The sequence below is a fragment of the Saccostrea cucullata genome, unplaced genomic scaffold (assembly GCF_032062105.1).
Source record: "Saccostrea cucullata isolate Sc308-1 unplaced genomic scaffold, CSIRO_AGI_Scuc_v1 ctg8214, whole genome shotgun sequence".
In the NCBI taxonomy this organism is placed as follows: Eukaryota; Metazoa; Mollusca; class Bivalvia; order Ostreida; family Ostreidae; genus Saccostrea; species Saccostrea cuccullata.
The window spans coordinates 17,314-37,865 of record NW_026929172.1 but is presented as its reverse complement, the minus strand read 5'-3'; the positions used below and the strand labels follow the sequence as shown (position 1 = coordinate 37,865).

At 32.1% G+C, this 20,552-nt stretch overlaps 1 protein-coding gene across 1 annotated transcript; it reads left to right on the top strand.

The window, feature by feature from the left end:
- Nucleotides 1–2,140: 2,140 nt before the first annotated feature.
- Nucleotides 2,141–14,044, top strand: LOC134279981 (uncharacterized; the record flags this gene model as incomplete). Its single annotated transcript, XM_062762386.1, has 2 exons — nt 2,141–2,327; nt 13,251–14,044. Coding segments are annotated over 2 exons (841 nt in total), but the record flags the coding sequence as incomplete, so codon positions are not given.
- Nucleotides 14,045–20,552: the final 6,508 nt, after the last annotated feature.

The window sequence follows — 20,552 nt, the reverse complement described above, 5'->3', positions numbered from 1 at the left end:
AAAATAGTGATTTTCCTGGATCTGATGAAGTCACCAAGGGTACAAGTGAAATATAACATATTTTTAACAAAAACTGAGTAGTTCTTATTTATCAGAAATTCACAGGGCCAAAAATGAACCAATGAGAACTTTCTTCTTTGTTACCCACAGTCTGTGATTTAAAAAAAAACTTAATAGACACTGGGACAAAGGTTGATACAAATAAAAAATATGTACAGTCAAATACATTTCTTCAAAATTGGAGTTCTTACTTTATAAAAATCAAATATATAATTAAACTATTTAATCACAGGAATGAAAATTGAATTCAATCAACACTTTTCTATTTTTTTTTTTAACATGGTAATATATGTAACCCCCTTTATGTACACCTTGTTATGTACATGTATTATTTGCTTGTTCATGTTCAACTGATGAAGTAACAATGACACATAAATAGATTTTCTAGGTTAATATATTTTAACTACATGTAACATCTCATTTGAAATGAGTAAAAACACTTTCTATTCATATGACTATGTTTATGTAGTTGGGATTAATTAAAATTGTATATCTCTCACGTATCAACCATGTACAGAGGAACGGGGGACATTCGGATGAGGAAAAAAAGACTATCATTTTAGGGATTTCACAAATCATTTAGCACTCTTAAATGGATAACATGAAGGATATTTACAAACAATAGGAACTTGCTGCTATGATTTATTTCATTTCTTTGTGGTTTTAAATAAAAAACCAGCAAAACCAGAAAATGTCTGTTTCTCAGTAAGAGGACGGACAATGAATTAGGCCCCCTATGCAATTTTGATTCAACAAGCGAGCAAGTTATTAATTTTATGGCTTCACACCAAATTTTACTCCCATTTTGTGAGTGGGTTAGCATTAATTTGAACCGCTTTTATAGGCCTCTTTAGAAGTAGAAAGATCGAGTTATCAACTTGTGCCCTTTTGGACTTAGAAAAATTCCTATTTGGAGGAAGGGCGCATAAGTGTTTTACAAACAGCTCTTGTTAAACTGGAACTACTTGTGTGGTCAGTGAACTAGGGGGAAAATTAGTAGACTGTAACCACCTACCCCTACCGATTTTTTCTCTGTTTACTCTATTCAAATTTATGGGAAAATCTCTCTTAAAAAAATATGAAAGCAGTCTACAATCCAGTTTGACAATAGAATATTCCATGTATTTGTAATGTAGCAAAACACACACAGGCAATAACTTGTACTCAGTCCATTTACTACAAACAATCCAGAGAGTTCTGAATGTATACGGCCAAAAAAAAATAATAGTCTTGTTTCCTGCTACCAGTCAGAAAAAAATAGGGTAGGAGGGCAATTATTTTATTTTATTGTATTTTTTCGAACAGTACTTTTTGGATATATGAACTACTACAAAACCAATTGAACATGTCATAGCTTATATAGCTAAGGTTAATATCATCTTTCCAAGTGAAATTCCATGTCTCAAGTGGAATTTTATGAAAGTCCATATTTTAAACATATATTTCATGAAATACAACTTGAGAATATATAATTTTTTCACTTTTGAAACATAACATTTCTAAAATTTACAATTTTTTCCCCAAAAGATAAAAAAAACTTCAGGGTTGGGTGCAAAAAATAGGGTAGGATGGGTAGCAGGAAACAGGACTATTTTTAATTTTGGCCTAACTTAGACCTCCATTTTAACTCTTGTTAATTCAGGTCTATCAAAAACTATTATGATAACTGTTTTGACATATTTTATGTCTCAAGAAAAACTACAATTGACATTTTTTTTTTAATAAATGGAATCAGCTGATTGATAAAAATAAAATTGCAGTTTTGCAACTTGGCAGGAAAAAAAAATCCTGCCCAGGAGTAATTTGAATCTGTCAGTCGGGTTACAGGAAACAAACATAATTTTTATTTAGGCCTCAAATACTTAGAAACTTCTCATAATTGAGTGAAATTTGTTTACTTTTCTAGAATATTGCTTAAGCACAATTTAAATTATAGATATATTTCAAATATTTTATACTTACAAAACTAATTGGTATTATGTTGACATTTAAAACAGTTTTCATGTATTTCTAAGTAAAGCACTACATGTAGTTTCTACACTAAACGTAAAGTTATTTATAGTACCAACTTTTCTTTTAGGAGTCCAGTTTGTCTTGCAAAAGTGGACAAATCAATCAGTACAAGAAAGCCAGGTTTATATGACCTTAAAGTTACGTCAGCCACTAGAATATCTGTTGCTTCCCGTCAACTGGATTTTAGATACGAGCAACCAGAGAACAAAATTCTAACCATTGTCGAAATAAAGGCCTTGCAAGCTTTTCAGAAGGTAAATTTCACAAATTAACTCATTATTTTAATCAAAAGTTAACATTGTAATCAAAAGTTGACTTGAAATGAGGTAAAGATAAATATTTATATATGAAGATGAAAAAAAAATTTTTCAACCAATTTAAAAAAACCATGATGCATGTTCAATCTTGGGCACAACCATTGTGATTCATGTCATTTAAGAAAATTTGTATTGCCCTAGTCATAATTATAAAAAGTGAATAATTGGGAAAATAAATCAATTATTTTAAAATACAATTTGGCATAGGATTATTAAACTTTGTTAGCTGATCAATCTTGTAAAAAAGAAGTGTCACACATGAAAAGTACGTTGCTCTTACCTTTACTTAGAAAATTATACCCAAATATTTTTTTTTTTTTTTTTTATTATCCCATCATATATTAAATTACAATGCTTAGTGCCAGGGTTGGGGCCCTGGATTCACTATGCTTACATGGTTACAACACAAGCTTATCTTATGATAGGACAATTTTTTTTTTTTGTTAATCCATTCACTCATCATTCACCACAACGGCATGCATATGTCTATATCAGTATCTAGCAAAGATATTGTAAATAGAAAAAATACACATCTGAAAACTGCAGTTCTGTTATCGCATTCCATCGTTTTTTGAAGCTGTCCATATCTCCATTTTTCTTATAAATATATTTCTCACAATTATAGTAGTATACAATTTCTTGTTTGACTCTCTCAAAAGATAATTTATTTTTCCTTAGTTTGGTTCTATAGATATACTTTTTAATTATACAAATTACTAGATTAAATATATTGTTATATTTGTAATATTTTCCCAACAGAACATCGACCTTATTTAGATTTATATCAAGTCCAAACTTTTCTAACATCCAATTCAAAACGTTTTCCCAAATTTCTATAACAAACTCACATTCCCAAAATAGGTGGCACAATGTCTCTGGATGCGTTTTACAAAAGCTACATAAGTGCGAGTCAGTAACACCAATTTTGTATAAAAATGTATTTGTGGCTAAAATTCTATGTACAATTCTATAGTGGAACCATCTAAGCTGTATATCATTTGTTACATTAAAGAACAAAATATTTTGTTTTTTCCACCAAAACTCATCAACATTTAAATCCAAAATATTCTCCCATTTAATTTCACTCTTTGGCTTTTTGTATTTCTGACTAACAAGAATATCATAGAAATCTTTTGCACCTTTCTTGCTTTTTATAATTACTTGTAGGAATTTTGGGAAAAAAGGTTGGTTTCTTTGAATTGTCATTTGATCATAATTCAACTGTAATTTTTTTTATACAACTCAGTATTCCAAAAAACATGGTAAATGGTACTTTTAAATCATATAACTTACAAAATTCTTGATAATCCAACAAGGTACCATTTGTATCATAAAAATCAAAAATAAATTGTATGCCTTTTCTCAGCCATGACTTATAACAAATACTTTTTTTGTTAATACATATAGATTGGTTATACCATATAGGACATAAAACAGATATTTGATCATCAGTACTTAACCTTAACTCTAACAATGCTGAAAAAACATCTTTCCAAAAAACATTTTTTGTATCTTTCTTAAGTTTTTTTAAAAAATCACTCCCATATATATTCAAGTATTTAAGATCTGGATTTAAATCCTTTAGTAATTCTTTCCAGGCTGATATACAATAACCATCAAGTAGCCTGCGAATCCATGTGATTTTTAAGCTTTTACAAAAGGAATCAAGACATGTCATTCTCATACCACCATTTTTAAAACTTTGACTTATGGTATTTTTCGCCACCCTAGCTGTTTTAAAATTCCAAATATAATTAAAGAATATATCTTCAATCTCCTTTAGTTTTTCTTTAGATGGGCTAGGTAAGGTAATCAATAGGTGACTGAATTTAGGTAAAAGCAAGGTTTTTACAACAGTAATACGACCAGCCGTTGATAAGCATCTTCTAGACCATGATGCTACAAGTTTTTTGACAGTGTCAATCTTTGGAAAAAAATTCAAAGCAAACATAGCATCTAGATCTAAATCTACACAGTATGTTATACCTAGCACTGTAAATGGCTCTTGTGACCACATTAAGTTTGGATATTTATCACATAAGTTGTCATCATTATGAACAGTTGACCCAATCTTAATACATTGTGTTTTATCATAATTTGGTTTCAATCCAGAGAATTTGGAGTACTGATTAACTAAGGATAAGGTTGATTTGATAGATTCCTCTGAGCCATCCATCAATAAAACTGTATCATCAGCATATTGTAATAGTTTATATTCCTTATCTTCAATAACAATGCCCTTTATCAATTTATTATTTCTAATCATAATTCCCATTATTTCTGCACATAGTAAAAACAAATATGGTGAAATAGGATCGCCTTGCCTACAACCTCGTCCCATTTGGAAAAAATTTGAAAAAAAACCATTTTGGATAACGCATAACTTCGGCTCATTAAGTAAAATCTTTATCCATTTTAAAAAATTTTCACCAAAATTAAAGAATCTGAGTACTTTGTAAATGAATCTCCAAGATATAGAATCGAATGCTTTTTCAAAATCAATTAAGAGGATCTGACCTGGGTGAGCATTTTCTTTACAATAGTGAATAACATCATATAATAGCCTTGAGTTTTCACCAATATATCTACCAGCAAGAAACCCTTTTTGATTTTCATGTATTATTTTTGACAGGGTTAGTTTTATTCGGTTTGCTAAAACACTAGATAGAAGTTTATATGTAATGTTCAGTAATGTAATTGGTCTCCAATTTTTTAAGTGTTCCCTTGACTTGTTGCCTTTAGGGAGAATAGAAATTATTCCAAGTGTCTGCGTATAGGACAGCTGACCTGCTTTGTAACTATAATTAAAGGATTTAAGGATATATGAATTAATATCTGTCCAAAAAAACTTGAAAAATTCTGCTGTAAAACCATCGGTCCCAGGCGTTTTGTCATTTTTAAAGTTTTTAAGAGCTTGAAATACTTCCTGTATTGTAATTTCCACATCTATAGAACTTTTTATATCATTATTAATTTTGGGAACATCATACTTTTGAAGTAAATCCTCAAGATTAACATCATCTAGCTCATGATCTTTATTTTCATATAGTTTTTTATAAAATTTTCTTACTTCTTCCAAGATCTCTTGTTGTTTGTTTACATATTTACCATCATCATTGATTAAATTGTTGATATTCTTATTGACATAATTTCTTTTTTCAGGGCACAAAAATATTTAGTAGGTTTCTCTCCATCTTCTATCCATTTACAATGACTTCTTAGTAAAAGCCCTTTTAATTCATATTTTCTAATCTCCTCTAAATCTGTCTCAAGATCATTTATCATATCTAGATAAATTGACAAATGGTTTTTTGCATACATATCATGTAAAATTTTTAATTGATTTTCAATTTTCAATTTGTGATCTTTCCTTTCTCTAGTTAGTTTTGCAGACATTTGTATTGCCATTTCCCTTATTTTCATCAGTAGTACATCAAGAAAAAGATTTTCTGAAATTTCTAAGGTTGATTCATCAATACGGTATTCATCATCTGTTTCTTTGATAATTTTTTTAACATTTTGTACAAATTCTTTGTTTCTCAATAAGGAGTTGTTAAAGCGCCAGAATCCTTTTCCACGTTTAAACTCATTAATAGTGATATCTAATTCAATGATAGAGTGATCAGTCCTATAGCCTGGCTTTATATTAACGTCACTTACAATTGATAAGAGTTCCTCTGACACTAAAAAGTAGTCAAGTCTAGCCTGTTTAACTGGGTTCTTTCTACTCCATGTATATTTTTTTTCATCTGGGTTTTTAATCCTCCAAGGATCTACTAAGTTAAATTTAGTTTTTAACTTTTCAATTTCAAGTTTGTTCTTTGGATTATTTTCCCTAACATAGTTATAACAGTCTAACTGGTAATCCTGTACTACATTCCAGTCCCCACACATGATTATAAAGTCAGTGTCAAATAGCTCTTCCACTTTATCACTAATTTCTGAATAAAATTTAGGATTATCTTTGTTTAGACCATATATATTTACCAAGGTGATTGAGTATTTGTTATCCACCATTATATTTGATATGATAAAATTTCCTTCACTGTCACTATAAACTTTAGAAATTTTAATTTCATTTTTGTTATTAAAAAGCGTTAAAGTCCCCCTTGCATCTGATTTTCCTGAGCTGATAAGTATGTCATTTCCCCATTGAGCATAAACTGATTTTTTCTCTGATTCTGTACAATGGGTGTCTTGTAAACAATATATAGATGATTTTAAATTTCTTAAATAGTTAAATACATCTTTTCTTTTGCGGAATCATGTAAGCCTCTGCAGTTTACAGAAGTAATATTGAACTTAGTCATAATACATCTATATTGTTAAGTTGAAAAAAGATAAAAACATATACATGCTGCATACTCTCATTTCTTTCACACATAAATCAAAAATGAAAAATACTTCCTGTATGGTAATAGAACAGTTACAGAGGGAAAAAAAAATGTTGTAGACTGCATTGGGTCTTATCTTATCAATTAAACTTGGTCACATTATCAAAAACAGATTGTGAGCCATTTGATTACATCAAGTTTTCATTTGTTTAAAAAAGTATTGTACATCTTTCTTTCTATACCTTTAAATTATATTTGTTTTTGTACGAGTATAAACTAAACAAGTAAGCACTTGAAAGCACTTTAAAGGTTATAACATTCAAACACCTTCACCATAAGTCCAATAACGTTAATCTGCAGAAGAGAAAAAACTTCTTAAAACTACTCCGGATCACAGAATTTAATCCATTCTTTTTCGTCTTTTCTTCTATATTCGAGAATGACGTCATCTTTGACTTCCCGGATCCTCGTCTTCATTCCATCTTTCCTTAGCTCGTATGCTTTCTGTGCCAATTTCCCTCTCTTCTTCTTCAGGTGACCCGGCAAATCCGTCCTTACTGCATACCCTTGTGGTAAGGTAGCGTTCTTGGCGTGGATCAATATCTGGTTCCAGTCTTCCATCCGAACGAGTTTTGCAATGATTGCATCTGGAGCTCCAGGTTTGTTGTAATTATTATTATTTGGATTTTTTGGTATTCTATGACAGTTTTGAATCAGAATATCGTCTACTGACAGCATGCCTAATTTTTGACGGAGAAAGTTCAGAATGACAGCCGACACATCTTCATTCTCGACTCTCGCAATGCCGTAGAACAGTAGATTGTATTTTCTTGATCGTGCCTCTAAATAAGTGATATGATCTTGCAACTGTCGTAGAGATGTCTCTAATTGGCTTACCCTTTCACTCTGCGGTTGTACAATCTCTTTGTCAATCTTTTCCAGTTCCGTTAGACGGTCATCCTGGTTCTGCAAAGCTACCTTCATTTCTATAATTTCCTCCTTGACAGTAGTCCGCGTTTCCTCTAGCTTCTTCTCTAACGTAGCGAGCCTCTCACTCATTGAGTTTTCTAATTTTTGTATGAGACTCGAAAATATGTCTCTTAGGTCTTTATTTGACACTTCGTCACCTTGTGCACTGTCTTTTTCTTTTTCTTTCTCCTTATTTCCTGTACGTGGCATCTTTTTTCCTGAACTTTCCGAATTTCCTCGAAGAAAAGTATGGTCCCTCCGCCCGTAGCATCCAGTGATATGCAGCAACCCTGAATCTTGCACAAACGCAAACCACACCTACTTGGGGACTCGACTAGAGCACATTACATTCAATATACCACGGCCCACACACTAAACCTTTACGATAAGACCCTCAGCCCTCGTTCCCGCTTTACGCCATGTGCGTCGCCACACCGGAAGTCCTCAAATATTGAAAAAATCCTTTCCAACTAAAAATTAGATAACTATTAGACTTAGAATCATCTAACTTGAGAAATGAAATTGTATTTTTTGAATACCGTTTTAAATTCGCCCAAAGGAGAATAGTGCGAAAGGAGCGAAAATAAAACAGGGACTAAAATTTCCCTGTGTACTGTATTCACACCAGATTAGAGGTATTACTATTCAGCATTGGCTGCCACTCACAGACCTGTTATAATTGTAATAGCAAAAAGTAGTAATAATAATCATGACTACTCGAAAGATTGTAAACTGTTTTGTTAAAACTACATATAAGGCAACACTTTGTTATAAAACTTTCTAAAATTCAAGATCATACATGCCAACTTTTGAAAATTCCCATAGGGGGTTTTGCGCGTGAAAACAATTTTCAAAGCTTTAAATTCGCGGCATTTTATTGTGAAAATATGTAATACTTTGTTTAAATTTTAAAATATTGATATCACTCATTAATAAATCACAAATAACACATACAAATTAGTTTTATTTTTCCAAATTTAATATCTTTGCTTAATAGTTGTCACTCTCATGTATTTATTTACTTTCTTTCTGGTATGTTCCCTTAAAAATCAAGTGTCACTTTATTCCCTAAGTTAGTAAATTTATACAGAAAATGCATGATTATAATTTTTCTCACACACAAAACAATTTAGAGAAATAATTAAATCAACAATGTTTTTTAACACAATCCCCACCCACCCATCCCAAACAGTGCCTATGATCCCAAAGAAAAATTAAAATTGTAAAAGACTACATTATGAACATAACTACATTATGAACATAATGAACTTTGGCAGTGCCATGTTGGTATTTACATGTACCAGTAGCAAAGAAATACAATGAACAATATGAGCATAATCTGGGGAGGGGGGGGGGGGTTAAGGGATTCAGTGTACTTATCACAAGACTATACTTTCATCTGAATTATTTTCAATTTTTTTTTTTTGACTGGCAAACTATACAATATTTTTATTATTAATTTACCAGATAAAATCAGCAGCTATCTTTGAAGTTTTCTACTTTCGTTTTCAAAAACAATCTTTTTGGATTCTTATTTTATTGTTCGAATATCATTTAATTGTCTTTATTTTTTGTTTTCAATAAAATGATCAGTAATTTAAGCCCTTAATCTATGTGCTTCACTTTGCGTACCCCTTCAAGCTGAAGAGATTAATCCCTTAACTGCTCCAGGATATAAGCTATCTGTGTCTCGACAGCAGTGCCTGCGATCAAGCAAAAAATGATTTCCTGTGGCTAATTAAGGGGGATGTACGGCCACCTTTAGTGCTGTGAGAACAAAATGTAAACATTTCTTCAAATGGCTAAAATACATTATATTTTGATCAAATTTTAAGTCCTTATGATAAAGATAGAATTAATATGCATAACTGAATGCATGTTATGTATATATAATCTATACTTTTGCAGAAAAATGCTTTTGATATGCTCTTTAGAACTGCGCAGCTACAGAATTCAGCAGAGCCTTAAAAAATCCAAAAAAATATGCAAAGTGTGCATTAATGTTCTCTCTACAACCATTTGTTGAGAAAATGTCTAAATTTTGCACTTTTAAATGATAATTTCAAGTTCAAAACAAGGTACCGTTGTCTTCAAAAAGACTGCAAAGAACCATGAAAGTAGTTCATGGATAGCAGCACGTGGTCTATTTTTAGCACAGAATTTTGTTTTCCAGACCTCTTCTTAATATGGAGGGACATAACAATCTTTAAATGTAGAAGAAAATTACAGATGCAAAATATTTCAAATAACATGAACACTTTTAAAAGAGGAAAGGTGTTATAGTGTGGCTTGAAGTAATTTATTTAGTATTATTATCGAACAGTTGTTAAATAGTGTACGTATTGATAAAAAAAATCTTAAACTCTTTGATTCCAGGTAAGGAAAAATGAGCACCATCAAAGTTAAAAATTAAGAGTTTGTAAGTTTGCAATAGATAACTTATATTATCTATCAAAATTTTAATTATCACCAATGAAACACAAAGAAATAAGACACATATAATCGATATGAATGACCTTGTTTTAATACCTACTAGGACCAGGTGTGATAAAAAAAATCGAACTATCTCTATATCTACAAAACCACAATTCAGATTAGAAACATAGCCAAACACATTAAGTTCTACGAATAGCATATGCTGAAGTTTTGTTCCTTGTTTGTGATGTCACAATCTGAAAATGACGTCATGCAGGTACTTGTGACGAAAAATTCTATTTGCCCATATTGTCAAAATTAAAATTTTACAAAGTAAAGAAAAAATCAACATAATTAAATATTTTATACCATCTTTAAAATGACGTTTGGTGGTCCTCCCAACTCAGGGAAAAAATTATTGGGTTCTCATTTATAGGTAAGAAAGAAATTCCTTAAAATTTAAACATAATTGTTGACGGAAGAAAAAGAAAAAATATCGTGTAATGGGATGTAAAAAAAAAATGAGTCGGGCCATTTCCAGGCAGTAGATCGGGAGAGAGGACAACCCAATATTTTTATAACAGGTGGTCTTATAAGGCTAGTACATATTCCATCACGTACTTAGTCATGTTAGTAATGCAATTTTTAAAAAATCTTTTGCACTATTTTGAAAAACAAACAGGATTTGGGGTTGGGGGGGGGGGCTCTCACTTTTTTTGCGATGATAGACATAGCATATGCAATGGACATTTCTTTGCAAACATTGTACTCGCTTCTAAATTTCAAAGAAACAACTCAATATATTTTATCAAGCTTCGTATGTTCAATGAGCGAGAGCTCTCAGGCGCGTAGCTGCCTATACGCAAGTACGCAAGTGCGTACACATCATTTTCAAAAAAAAAAAAAAAAAAAAAAGAAAGAAAGAAAGAAAAAAGAATTTCGGAGAAAAAGAGGCACTATCAGTCTTTCAAATTATTTTACGTCTTATTGTTTCTATTCAAATTTTGTTCGGAATATCGTTAAAATCCAGTCTTTTTTAAAGGAATTCAAAAATTCTTGACTTGAGTAAGAAAATATTGTTGAACCAAAATGTTCAACTGTTAATCCGCGTAATCCTGATTATCCAGACAAATACATGTATTTGATGAAGATAAGCGATCAAAGTGACATTGATCTAAAGAAAAGGTTACAAGGGTCTTGGACAACTATACAAGAATTTCTGTTGAAGTAATGAATAAATATCGATAAAAAAAAAAATTGGTAAAATTCTGAACAAAGCAAATAAAAATATAGATCATTTACGAATATCTTCTTTTACTGATGTTACCAATTTATTACTCTCACATTGTTTAAGGTATCAGAATATAAAGGTTATCAAAAGACCCACACCCTCGTTTATATTTTGAAATACTTTAACTCCAATGACAACTTATTAAATTACTTCTCTGTTTTATCTTGTCACACTTGGAAACTTTTTTCCAATACCAAAACATTCGTAAATTAATTTGATCAAATTATCCTTCTCTTCCTGAAGTATCCATGTTAGTATAACTTGGCTAAGTGTTTGCTTGAGAAAAGAGATGTAGCGTGATTTCTTTTAAAGGAAAATGACTGAAAAATTTCGTAAAATCCAGGAGCTTCCGGGGGCTTCGCCCCCTGGTCCCCCACCAGGGCTTCGCCCTGGACCCACTGGGGGCCTCAGGGCGGCCCCCAGACCCCGACCATTTTCTGCGTACACTTCATTTCAATGCTGGCTACGCGCCTGGCTCTCAACGTTGTCAACATAATGAGACATAATACGTTTTTATGTCCAAACATTACTCCATACAATGTGTTGGTCATTGCAAACAATCTAGCTATTTACGTGAGGTGCCTGAAGGAAATCATATAACTGCGTATTTTTTCTATCTAACTTCTAAACAAAATATACATGTGTACCAATTTTAGAATGTAAGACATGTAATTACAATTTGTTTTTCATGCACCGCATATTGTTTAACATTTTCAAATTAAATGCTAAGCATCCTCCTTGCAGTGCCTCATTTGAAAATAACTTCTATCGCCACAGAAAAAAGACCCGCCGTAAACACATATGTTTAGGACATTTTTATCTTTTTTTCTTGGGTTTTAAAGAAACCAACAAATTATCAAGACTTGTTCCATGAAAAATTAAATATAATCATGGTAATAGAAAGATATATCCACAGCAGATATATGCACATGCCAACCACGTGCTAGATGGAATAATTTTAACGAGGAAACTCGAACTGTTAACAGAGCAGTTTTTCCCGATTTGCTGGAGTGGGGTTAAAATCGCGTTTTGCATTAATCAGATGATGCGATGCAACAAATAAAAGTAGTAAGTAATATAACCTAATGATTATTACTAAGTAATTTCTTGTCTTGACGTTATTATGGTCGCATTTATTCTAAAATCAATGTTATTCGTACTCTATGTGACAGAGGAATGGCGGACGAAAAAAAACACATTGCCTCAGGAAGACACCCATATGAAAAATCAAATTTTCAAGAATTATGGATAATGACAAGAAAAAAGCAAGACAAATGGTTGTAGCCATATTATCAATGAATCAAACTAACGCCATTTTCAATGCATTTATCATCTCGTAAATGCTGTAGCTGCGCAGTTCTAACATGATTAATTTCCTCCTAATTAAAACAAAATAAACTTAATTGTTTACTAATTTTGGTCTATAACAGTAGGTAATTAGTGCATTAGCACTTTGAGTAACTTTGGGCTAGTTTAGTGGAGTATTAAGCGCATTCTTGGTATTTCTTATTTTACACCAGACTAGATCTAATATGGCTTGTACATCCCCCTTAACTCCTCTTGCACACTAAATAAACAATGGGACTTTTCTGTGTGCATAAACAAGTTTGATATTCTATTCATGATTAACAAAAAATCGACAGTAGGGAAACAGAAAATCTTATTTTTTTTCAAATCAGGAAATTATTCAAATTAGGGCATTTTTTTCTCGCGATCGGGACAACGGGATGAAAGGGTAAAATCGGGAGAATCCCACCTAAATCAGGAACATTGGCATGTATGCAAGATATGTATATTTTAGATTTTGGTGATATACATTTAACACATTTAACTGTATAACTTCTGTTACAGGTATCTGTTAAAGCCAAAATCATGGACCAAAAAGAGACAACTCTTCAAACCATCAAATCTGGAGAAGTCATTCAAAAACAGTATGTTACCATTTCAGATGCCTCCGATACCATACAGCTATGTGCCTGGGATAAACATATAAAACAAATTCAACTTGCGAAGAGTTACACCTTTTGCAATGTCTCAGTCAGAAATTTTGATAACATAAAATCACTCACCACATGTCCTGACACTGTAATTCAAGAAATATCAGATATTGGGGCGATCAACAATGCACAAGTTCAGTCGGTCAGTGTTATTGATACTATATTGGTGGATTCTGTTTCTTGTGTCTCACTGACCCTTTGCGGAGTGTGCAACAAAGACATCGGAACTTTTAATCCTAATGTACCTACAGTAAAATGCAAAGTATGCAACATGCGACAACGAACATCAAACCTGACAAGTTCCATGAAAGTGCAAGTTAATTGCAAGTTCCCTGATAATCCAGCGGCATTCAAATTTTCCATCTCAAATGGGATACTAAAAAATTTTGGTGACACTAGCCAATTAAACACACCGGATGACATTGAAGATTATTTCCTCTCAAAAAAACTAAAAGTGGAGATGACTCCATCAAAGAGTCAAATTTTGGCAATTATTAAGGCTTTGTAAATTTTGCAGTTACTTAAGACAGTTGATTGTTCCTGGCTAGAACATTATTGTCTGTAAATATCATCCGATTATTTTGACATTATAACAGTGAACAGTTGATACAGTTCTGTGTAGTGCTTCTACAAGTTAAATTGTTCATATAGAAGGCACAACCTAAAATTACAATATTTTATTAGGTTAAATAACCTTTTTTTTATATATATTATTATTGTTCAACCAGTTGAAGTACTTTTTTTTACCTCTTCAATTTTTTCATACCTTAAAGAGAAAAGGTTGTTCATACAGTAAAGTTAATTTTGTTTTAGCTTTACTGGTCAGAGATCAGAAAGGCTAGCTTATGCCATTGTAAGGTGTTTATTGTCCATCCGTCTGTATAGCTGTCTGTAAATTATTTTTTTAAAATGCTACTTGATTTATTGCATCTGTTTTTGATTTCACTAAATGGTGTTGCCATGATTACTAAAAATAGAATTTTTATAGAATGTAAGAATTCCCTTAGAATGTCACTCCTCCCACAGTTTTTTTTAAGTTCATTATAACTTGGCACACAAGTAGACTATACTAAAGAACATAATATAGAGCATCGGTTTTTGATTTCGATCAGGGGTCTTGCCAGAGTTACTAAAATAAGAAATTACTATGAAATTCCTCTAAAACGCTACTCATACAATTTTGGTTCAATTTCGATATTATTTTGCACACAAGTATTTACTTGAAAATAGTAAATAGTTCTATTTAATGCTGCCTGTTGCAAAGTTTGAATTTCAAATGCTACTCGTCCTTTATTTTATAGACAGACCAGTAGAGCAATAGTCTCATCAGAGACTTCTAGTTTATGTTAAGTTTTTTCATGATTTTAGTTTGTTTTTAGCTCTACTGGTCAGAGACCAGAAGAGCTTATGCGATAGTAAGGTGTCCGTCGTCCGTCCGTCTGTCTGTCTGTCCGTCTGTAAACAATTTTTCAAAATGCTACTCCTCCTACAGTTTTGATCTGATTTCAATATAACTTGGCACACAAGTAGTCTACACTAAGATACATAAAATAGTGCATCGGTTTTTGATTCTGATGAACGGTGTTGCCATGGTTACTAAAAATAGAAATTTCTTAGAAATTCCTTTAAAACGCTACTTCTCCTACAGTTTTGATCTGATTTCAATATAATTTGGCACACAAGTAGTCTACACTAAGATACATAAAATAGTGCATCGTTTTTTTATTTTGATGAGCGATGTTGCCATGGCTACTAAAAATAGAAATTTCTTTGAAATTCCTTTAAAACGCTACTTCTCCTACAGTTTTAATCTGATTTCAATATAACTTGGCACACAAGTAGTCTACACTAATATACATAAAATAGTGCATCGGTTTTTTATTCTGATGAACGGTGTTGCCATGGTTACTAAAAATAGAAATTTCTTAGAAATTCCTTTAAAACGCTACTTCTTTTACAGTTTTGATCTGATTTCAATATAACTTGGCACACAAGTAGTCTACACTAAGATACATAAAATAGTGCATTGGTTTTTGATTTTGATGAGCGGTGTTGCCATGATTACTAAAAATAGAATTTTCTGGGAAATTCCTTTAAAATGCTACTCTTCCAACAGTTTTGGTCTGATTTCAATATTAATTGACACACAAGTAGACTGCACTAAAATACATGGACTCCTGCATCAGTTTTTGATTTTCTTGAACAGTTTTGCCATAGATACTAAAAATAGAATATTCTGTGAAATTCTTTCAAAATGCTACTTCTCCTACATGTATTTAAGTTTCAGTTCAATTTCAGATACACTAGGTAAATAAGTAGCTTATACAAAGATACATAATTTAATTAATTAGAAATGTCATGTTATTTTCTGTTTCCTACTATATGATCATTGTTGTCATGGTAATAGAATATTCTGTTATATATACTTTCAAGATAACTTAAAAATAGTATAATCTGTCATCTACTTTTAAAATGCTAATCTCAAAGTTTTAATCTGATTGTATAATAAACTTTATACACAATGAAATAGACTTTTAAAATTTTGCTTTAAATAAAAAAATAAGTTAACATAACATAAGACGTTAACGACAAAAATTCACTCGGGTTCGATGTTCAGAAAAAGTTGACGTACAGTCGCCATATTGTTTTCTACAGACGGCGTGGTCAGAAGTTGAAAGTGTCATCTACATTCGTTTTACAATTAAGGGTTATTTAATCAGTCATAGATAATACGTTTTCTTGTGTTATTAAAAGGTATTTATTGTTTACTATATTTATTTTACGTTTCATTGCTTTGTTGCGTGGAATGCAATGCGTATTGAACAAGGACTGGTGTTGAATCATGTCAGAATCTAAACTTGCAGATATCAAATAAATATATATACCAACGACTTATAAAACACAAGCAAACACCTATGCTTGAACGATGACAGGTTGTTACGTATCAAATACGTGAATGGATCTTGTGCAACTTGTACATGTATTATTATTTTAGAATTGGTTTTTACAAGATTCACGAGGAAAACAAAAGGGACGCAACTCTAGGTCAGTCTTCTCTAGGACTATAACGAATTTAGAACGATAATGCATTAAAGACATAAAAAAATAAACTGGTTTTCCCGTTCATAACAATATTAATAAGAGAAATCTTCGGTCAAAAAACCATGTTGACAAAGCAAAAAGAGATATTTAAATGGCTAGGAACTTGAAAAATTTAAACAAACACTGAGCATGCTGAGGTGAGAAAATGTAATTACATTATTTTTTCATTTTCTAAATAGCGGTTTGACACTTCGTCTCAAGCCACGGTCCGGACTCCGCATATATAGCTCTCTCCTACCCGTCGCTGCTTGAACACAAAAACTGTCGTAATCTTGAATTTTTACGCCTCTCTATTGTGACGTCACATGCTGTCAGTGGCAAGTTTTTTTTTAGCTCTACTGGTCAGAGACCAGAAGAGCTTATGCGATAGTAATGCGTCCGGCGTCCGTCCGTCTGTCTGTCTGTCTGTCCGTCTGTCTGTAAACAATTTTTCAAAATGCTACTCCTCCTACAGTTTTGGTCTAATTTCAGTATAACGTGGCACACAAGTAGACAACACTAAGATACATAATTCTGTGTATCGGTTTTTGATTTCAATGAACGGTGTTGCCGTGGTTACTAAAAATAGAAATTTCTGTAAAATTCTTTCAAAATACTACTCCTCCTATAGTTTTGGACTGATTTCAATATAACTTGGCACACAAGTTGACTACACTAAGATACATAATTCTATTTATTGGATTTGGATTTCGATAAACGTTGTTGCCGTGGTTACTAAAAATAAAAATTTCCATGAAATTCTTTCAAAATGCTACTTCTCCTACAGTTTTGGACTGATTTCAATATAAGTTGGCACACAAGTAGACTACATTAAGATACATAATTCTGTTTATCAGTTTTTGATTTCGATGAAGTGTTGCCGTTGTTACTAAAAATAGAAATTTCTGTGAAATTCTTTCAAAATGCTACTCCTCCTACAGTTTTGGTCTGCATTTCAATATAACTTGGCATACAAGCAAGTAGACTACATAAAGATACACAATTCTGTGTATCGGTTTTTGATTTCGATGGATATTGTTGCCGTGGTTACTAAAAATAGAAATTTCTGTGAAATTCTTTCAAAATGCTACTCCTCCTATAGTTTTGGACTGATTTCAATATAACTTGGCACACAAGTTGACTACATTAAGATACATAATTCTGTTTATCAGTTTTTGATTTCGATGAAGTGTTGCCGTTGTTACTAAAAATAGAAATTTCTGTGAAATTCTTTCAAAATGCTACTCCTCCTACAGTTTTGGACTGATTTCAATATAAGTTGGCACACAAGTAGACTACATTAAGATACATAATTCTGTTTATCAGTTTTTGATTTCGATGAAGTGTTGCCGTTGTTACTAAAAATAGAAATTTCTGTGAAATTCTTTCAAAATGCTACTCCTCCTACAGTTTTGGCTGATTTCAATGTAACTTGGCACACAAGAAGACTTCACTAAGGTACACAATTCTGTATATCGGTTTTTGATTTCGATGAACAGTGTTGCCGTGGTTACTAAAAATAGAAATTTCTGTGAAATTCTTTTAAAATGCTACGTCTCCTACAGTTTTGGACTGATTTCAATGTAAGTTGGCACACAAGTAGACTACACTAAGATACACAATTCTGTGTATCGGTTTTAGACTTCGATGAACATCATTGCCTTGGTTACTAAAAATAGAAATTTCTGTTTAATACTTTCAAAATACCACTCAAATACAGTTTTAGTCTGATTATAATATAATGTGGCATGCAAGTAGACTACACTAAGACATAGAAAGACTTAATCAAGGATCATTATTCTATTTATTGCTGTTATAAAGTTTCAATTCCCAACTGCTTAAGTATTTTTCTCTTCCTTTGCTATAAGTACAAACCAGTAGAGCTTCAGTCTCGACAGAGACTTCTGGTTTCCATCACAATCGAAATCAACAACTGATGTCAACAATATACAAGATATATTTCTTATACTGCGATTGGATATTGAAAGGTCGCGATAAAGTTCATCATCCGACTATGCTTTACTCACAATGGTCAATATTTTAATGAGCTACGAAGAATTCTCTCCTCGTTCAACCACAGCCAGATGGGAGAGGAGCGTACATTTTGGCCGTGGTTTGCGACGATGAGGAGGACACTACTTTCGATCTTTTTTTTTTGGTTTGTTATCTTTTTATTATGCCTATCATCAGGATATTAGCACTGCCAAGTGACTTGTTTGACTTCCATCTTACTATTTTCTTACAAAACCACTACAATTGTGCAAATTGTGGATTATTATTTTTTGTTGGACAAAATATACTTTTTCATATGTAATATATTTATAAAGTGAGAAGTGAATAGAACACTCATCACTGCAAACTCGGAAAGCTACACCTGGGTGTAGAGAAAATTGGGACTATCACACATATATTCCTAAAGTTCAATGAAGCTAGTTTGAATTAAATTTTAAAGCATGCATAGCAGCAGAATTGAGTGACATGCCACACATCGGTGGTCAGATATAGGTATCAGAGCTTTTTTTTTAGAGAAAGACAAAGGAAAGTTATGTTAATCACTAAAATGTAGACAGTATTGTATTACGTGAAACGGATCTGTTCTGCATGGTGTGATATGTTTGCAAATGACATCGTAATAATCTTACTGAATGACCTTAAAGTAGAAATAAAATTTTAATTCACATTGTGATTATTGTACTAGTATTAAGCATTAGCTGCTGTGTGAACACAAGTTTTAATTTGCTTTATACATATGTATTTTTATTCACATTATTTTAGTTTTTACTTCACAATAATTTACTGTGAACAGTTCATAGATTACACAGAACAAATTCTACTTTTTAACAGAGTCTGTAAAATGTCATTAATATGATAGAACATGAAACTTGTTGCTCTCTTGTTGAGACGGATAGGCTAGAGAGCTATAGATCCAAGCACTGTAAAAAACCTGCTTTTTGTCCGTGTTTTCAGGTGTTTTTTCTTGATTTTATGCATTTGCCTACGTTAAGCGTGATATCCATTATTTGTCCCCTACCAGTGAAACCAGAGGGGACAATAGGTTTCCTCAGTGTCTGTCTGTCCGTCCATCGGTCCATCCGTCTGTCTGTTAGTCTGTCTGTCTTGGTTTTCCGCACTTTTTTTCTGAACGCTTACAGATATTGAGCTGAAATTTGGTATGTAAATGTATCTTCATTTTAATTTTGTTTTGCTTCATTGATTTTTGACGGAATTATGGCATTTTTAATTTTTCATAATTATAGAGTTCGTGCTGCGCTAAATTTGGATGGTCGACATTGAACAGTGTGTGTTGTAAATTATGAAGCGAGAAAAAGACGAGGGTAGATAATGAAGAAATAGTTTTAAAAAATGTTTGCATGCTTTAAAAATCTTCAAGAACAACTGGGTTGGGAAAGATGAAACTAAAGTGGAAGCATCCACGGGTAGTGCAGATTCAAATTTGTTCAAATCATGACCCTTGGGGTAGGGTGGGGCCACAATGGACAATTAAAGTTTTTAAAATCCTCTCAAGAAAAAACAAAGTCATGACTGGTCATATTTAGATGGAAGCATCCTCATGTAGTGTAGATTGAAGACAAATCTTCTCAAGAAGAACAAAGCCATGATTAGTCATATTTATATAGAAGCATTCTCAGGTAGTGTAGATTTAAGTTTGTTCAAATTATGACCACCAGGGGTAGGATTGGGCTACAATGAAAAAATCAAATTTTAACAATGCTACTGTATACAGGGAAATTTTTGCCTCCATTTTATTTTCGCCCTACCCTCATTTTGTCAAATTTAAAACGGGGCGAATTAAAAGAATAAAGTGTAATTTTTTAAACAAAACTACAACTGGGCGGATTTAAAATGCGGCAAAATTGTTTGCAAGTGTGAAAGGCCGAAAATAAGAATGGAAGAAAATAACCTTGTATACAGTATATATAGAAAAAAATCTTTAAATTTCTTATTGGAACAAGTAAACCATGATTGGTCATGGTTATATATAAGCATACTCGTGTAGAGTAGATTTGGGTTTGTTCAAAGCATGACCTCCAGTGATAGGGTGGGGACACAATGG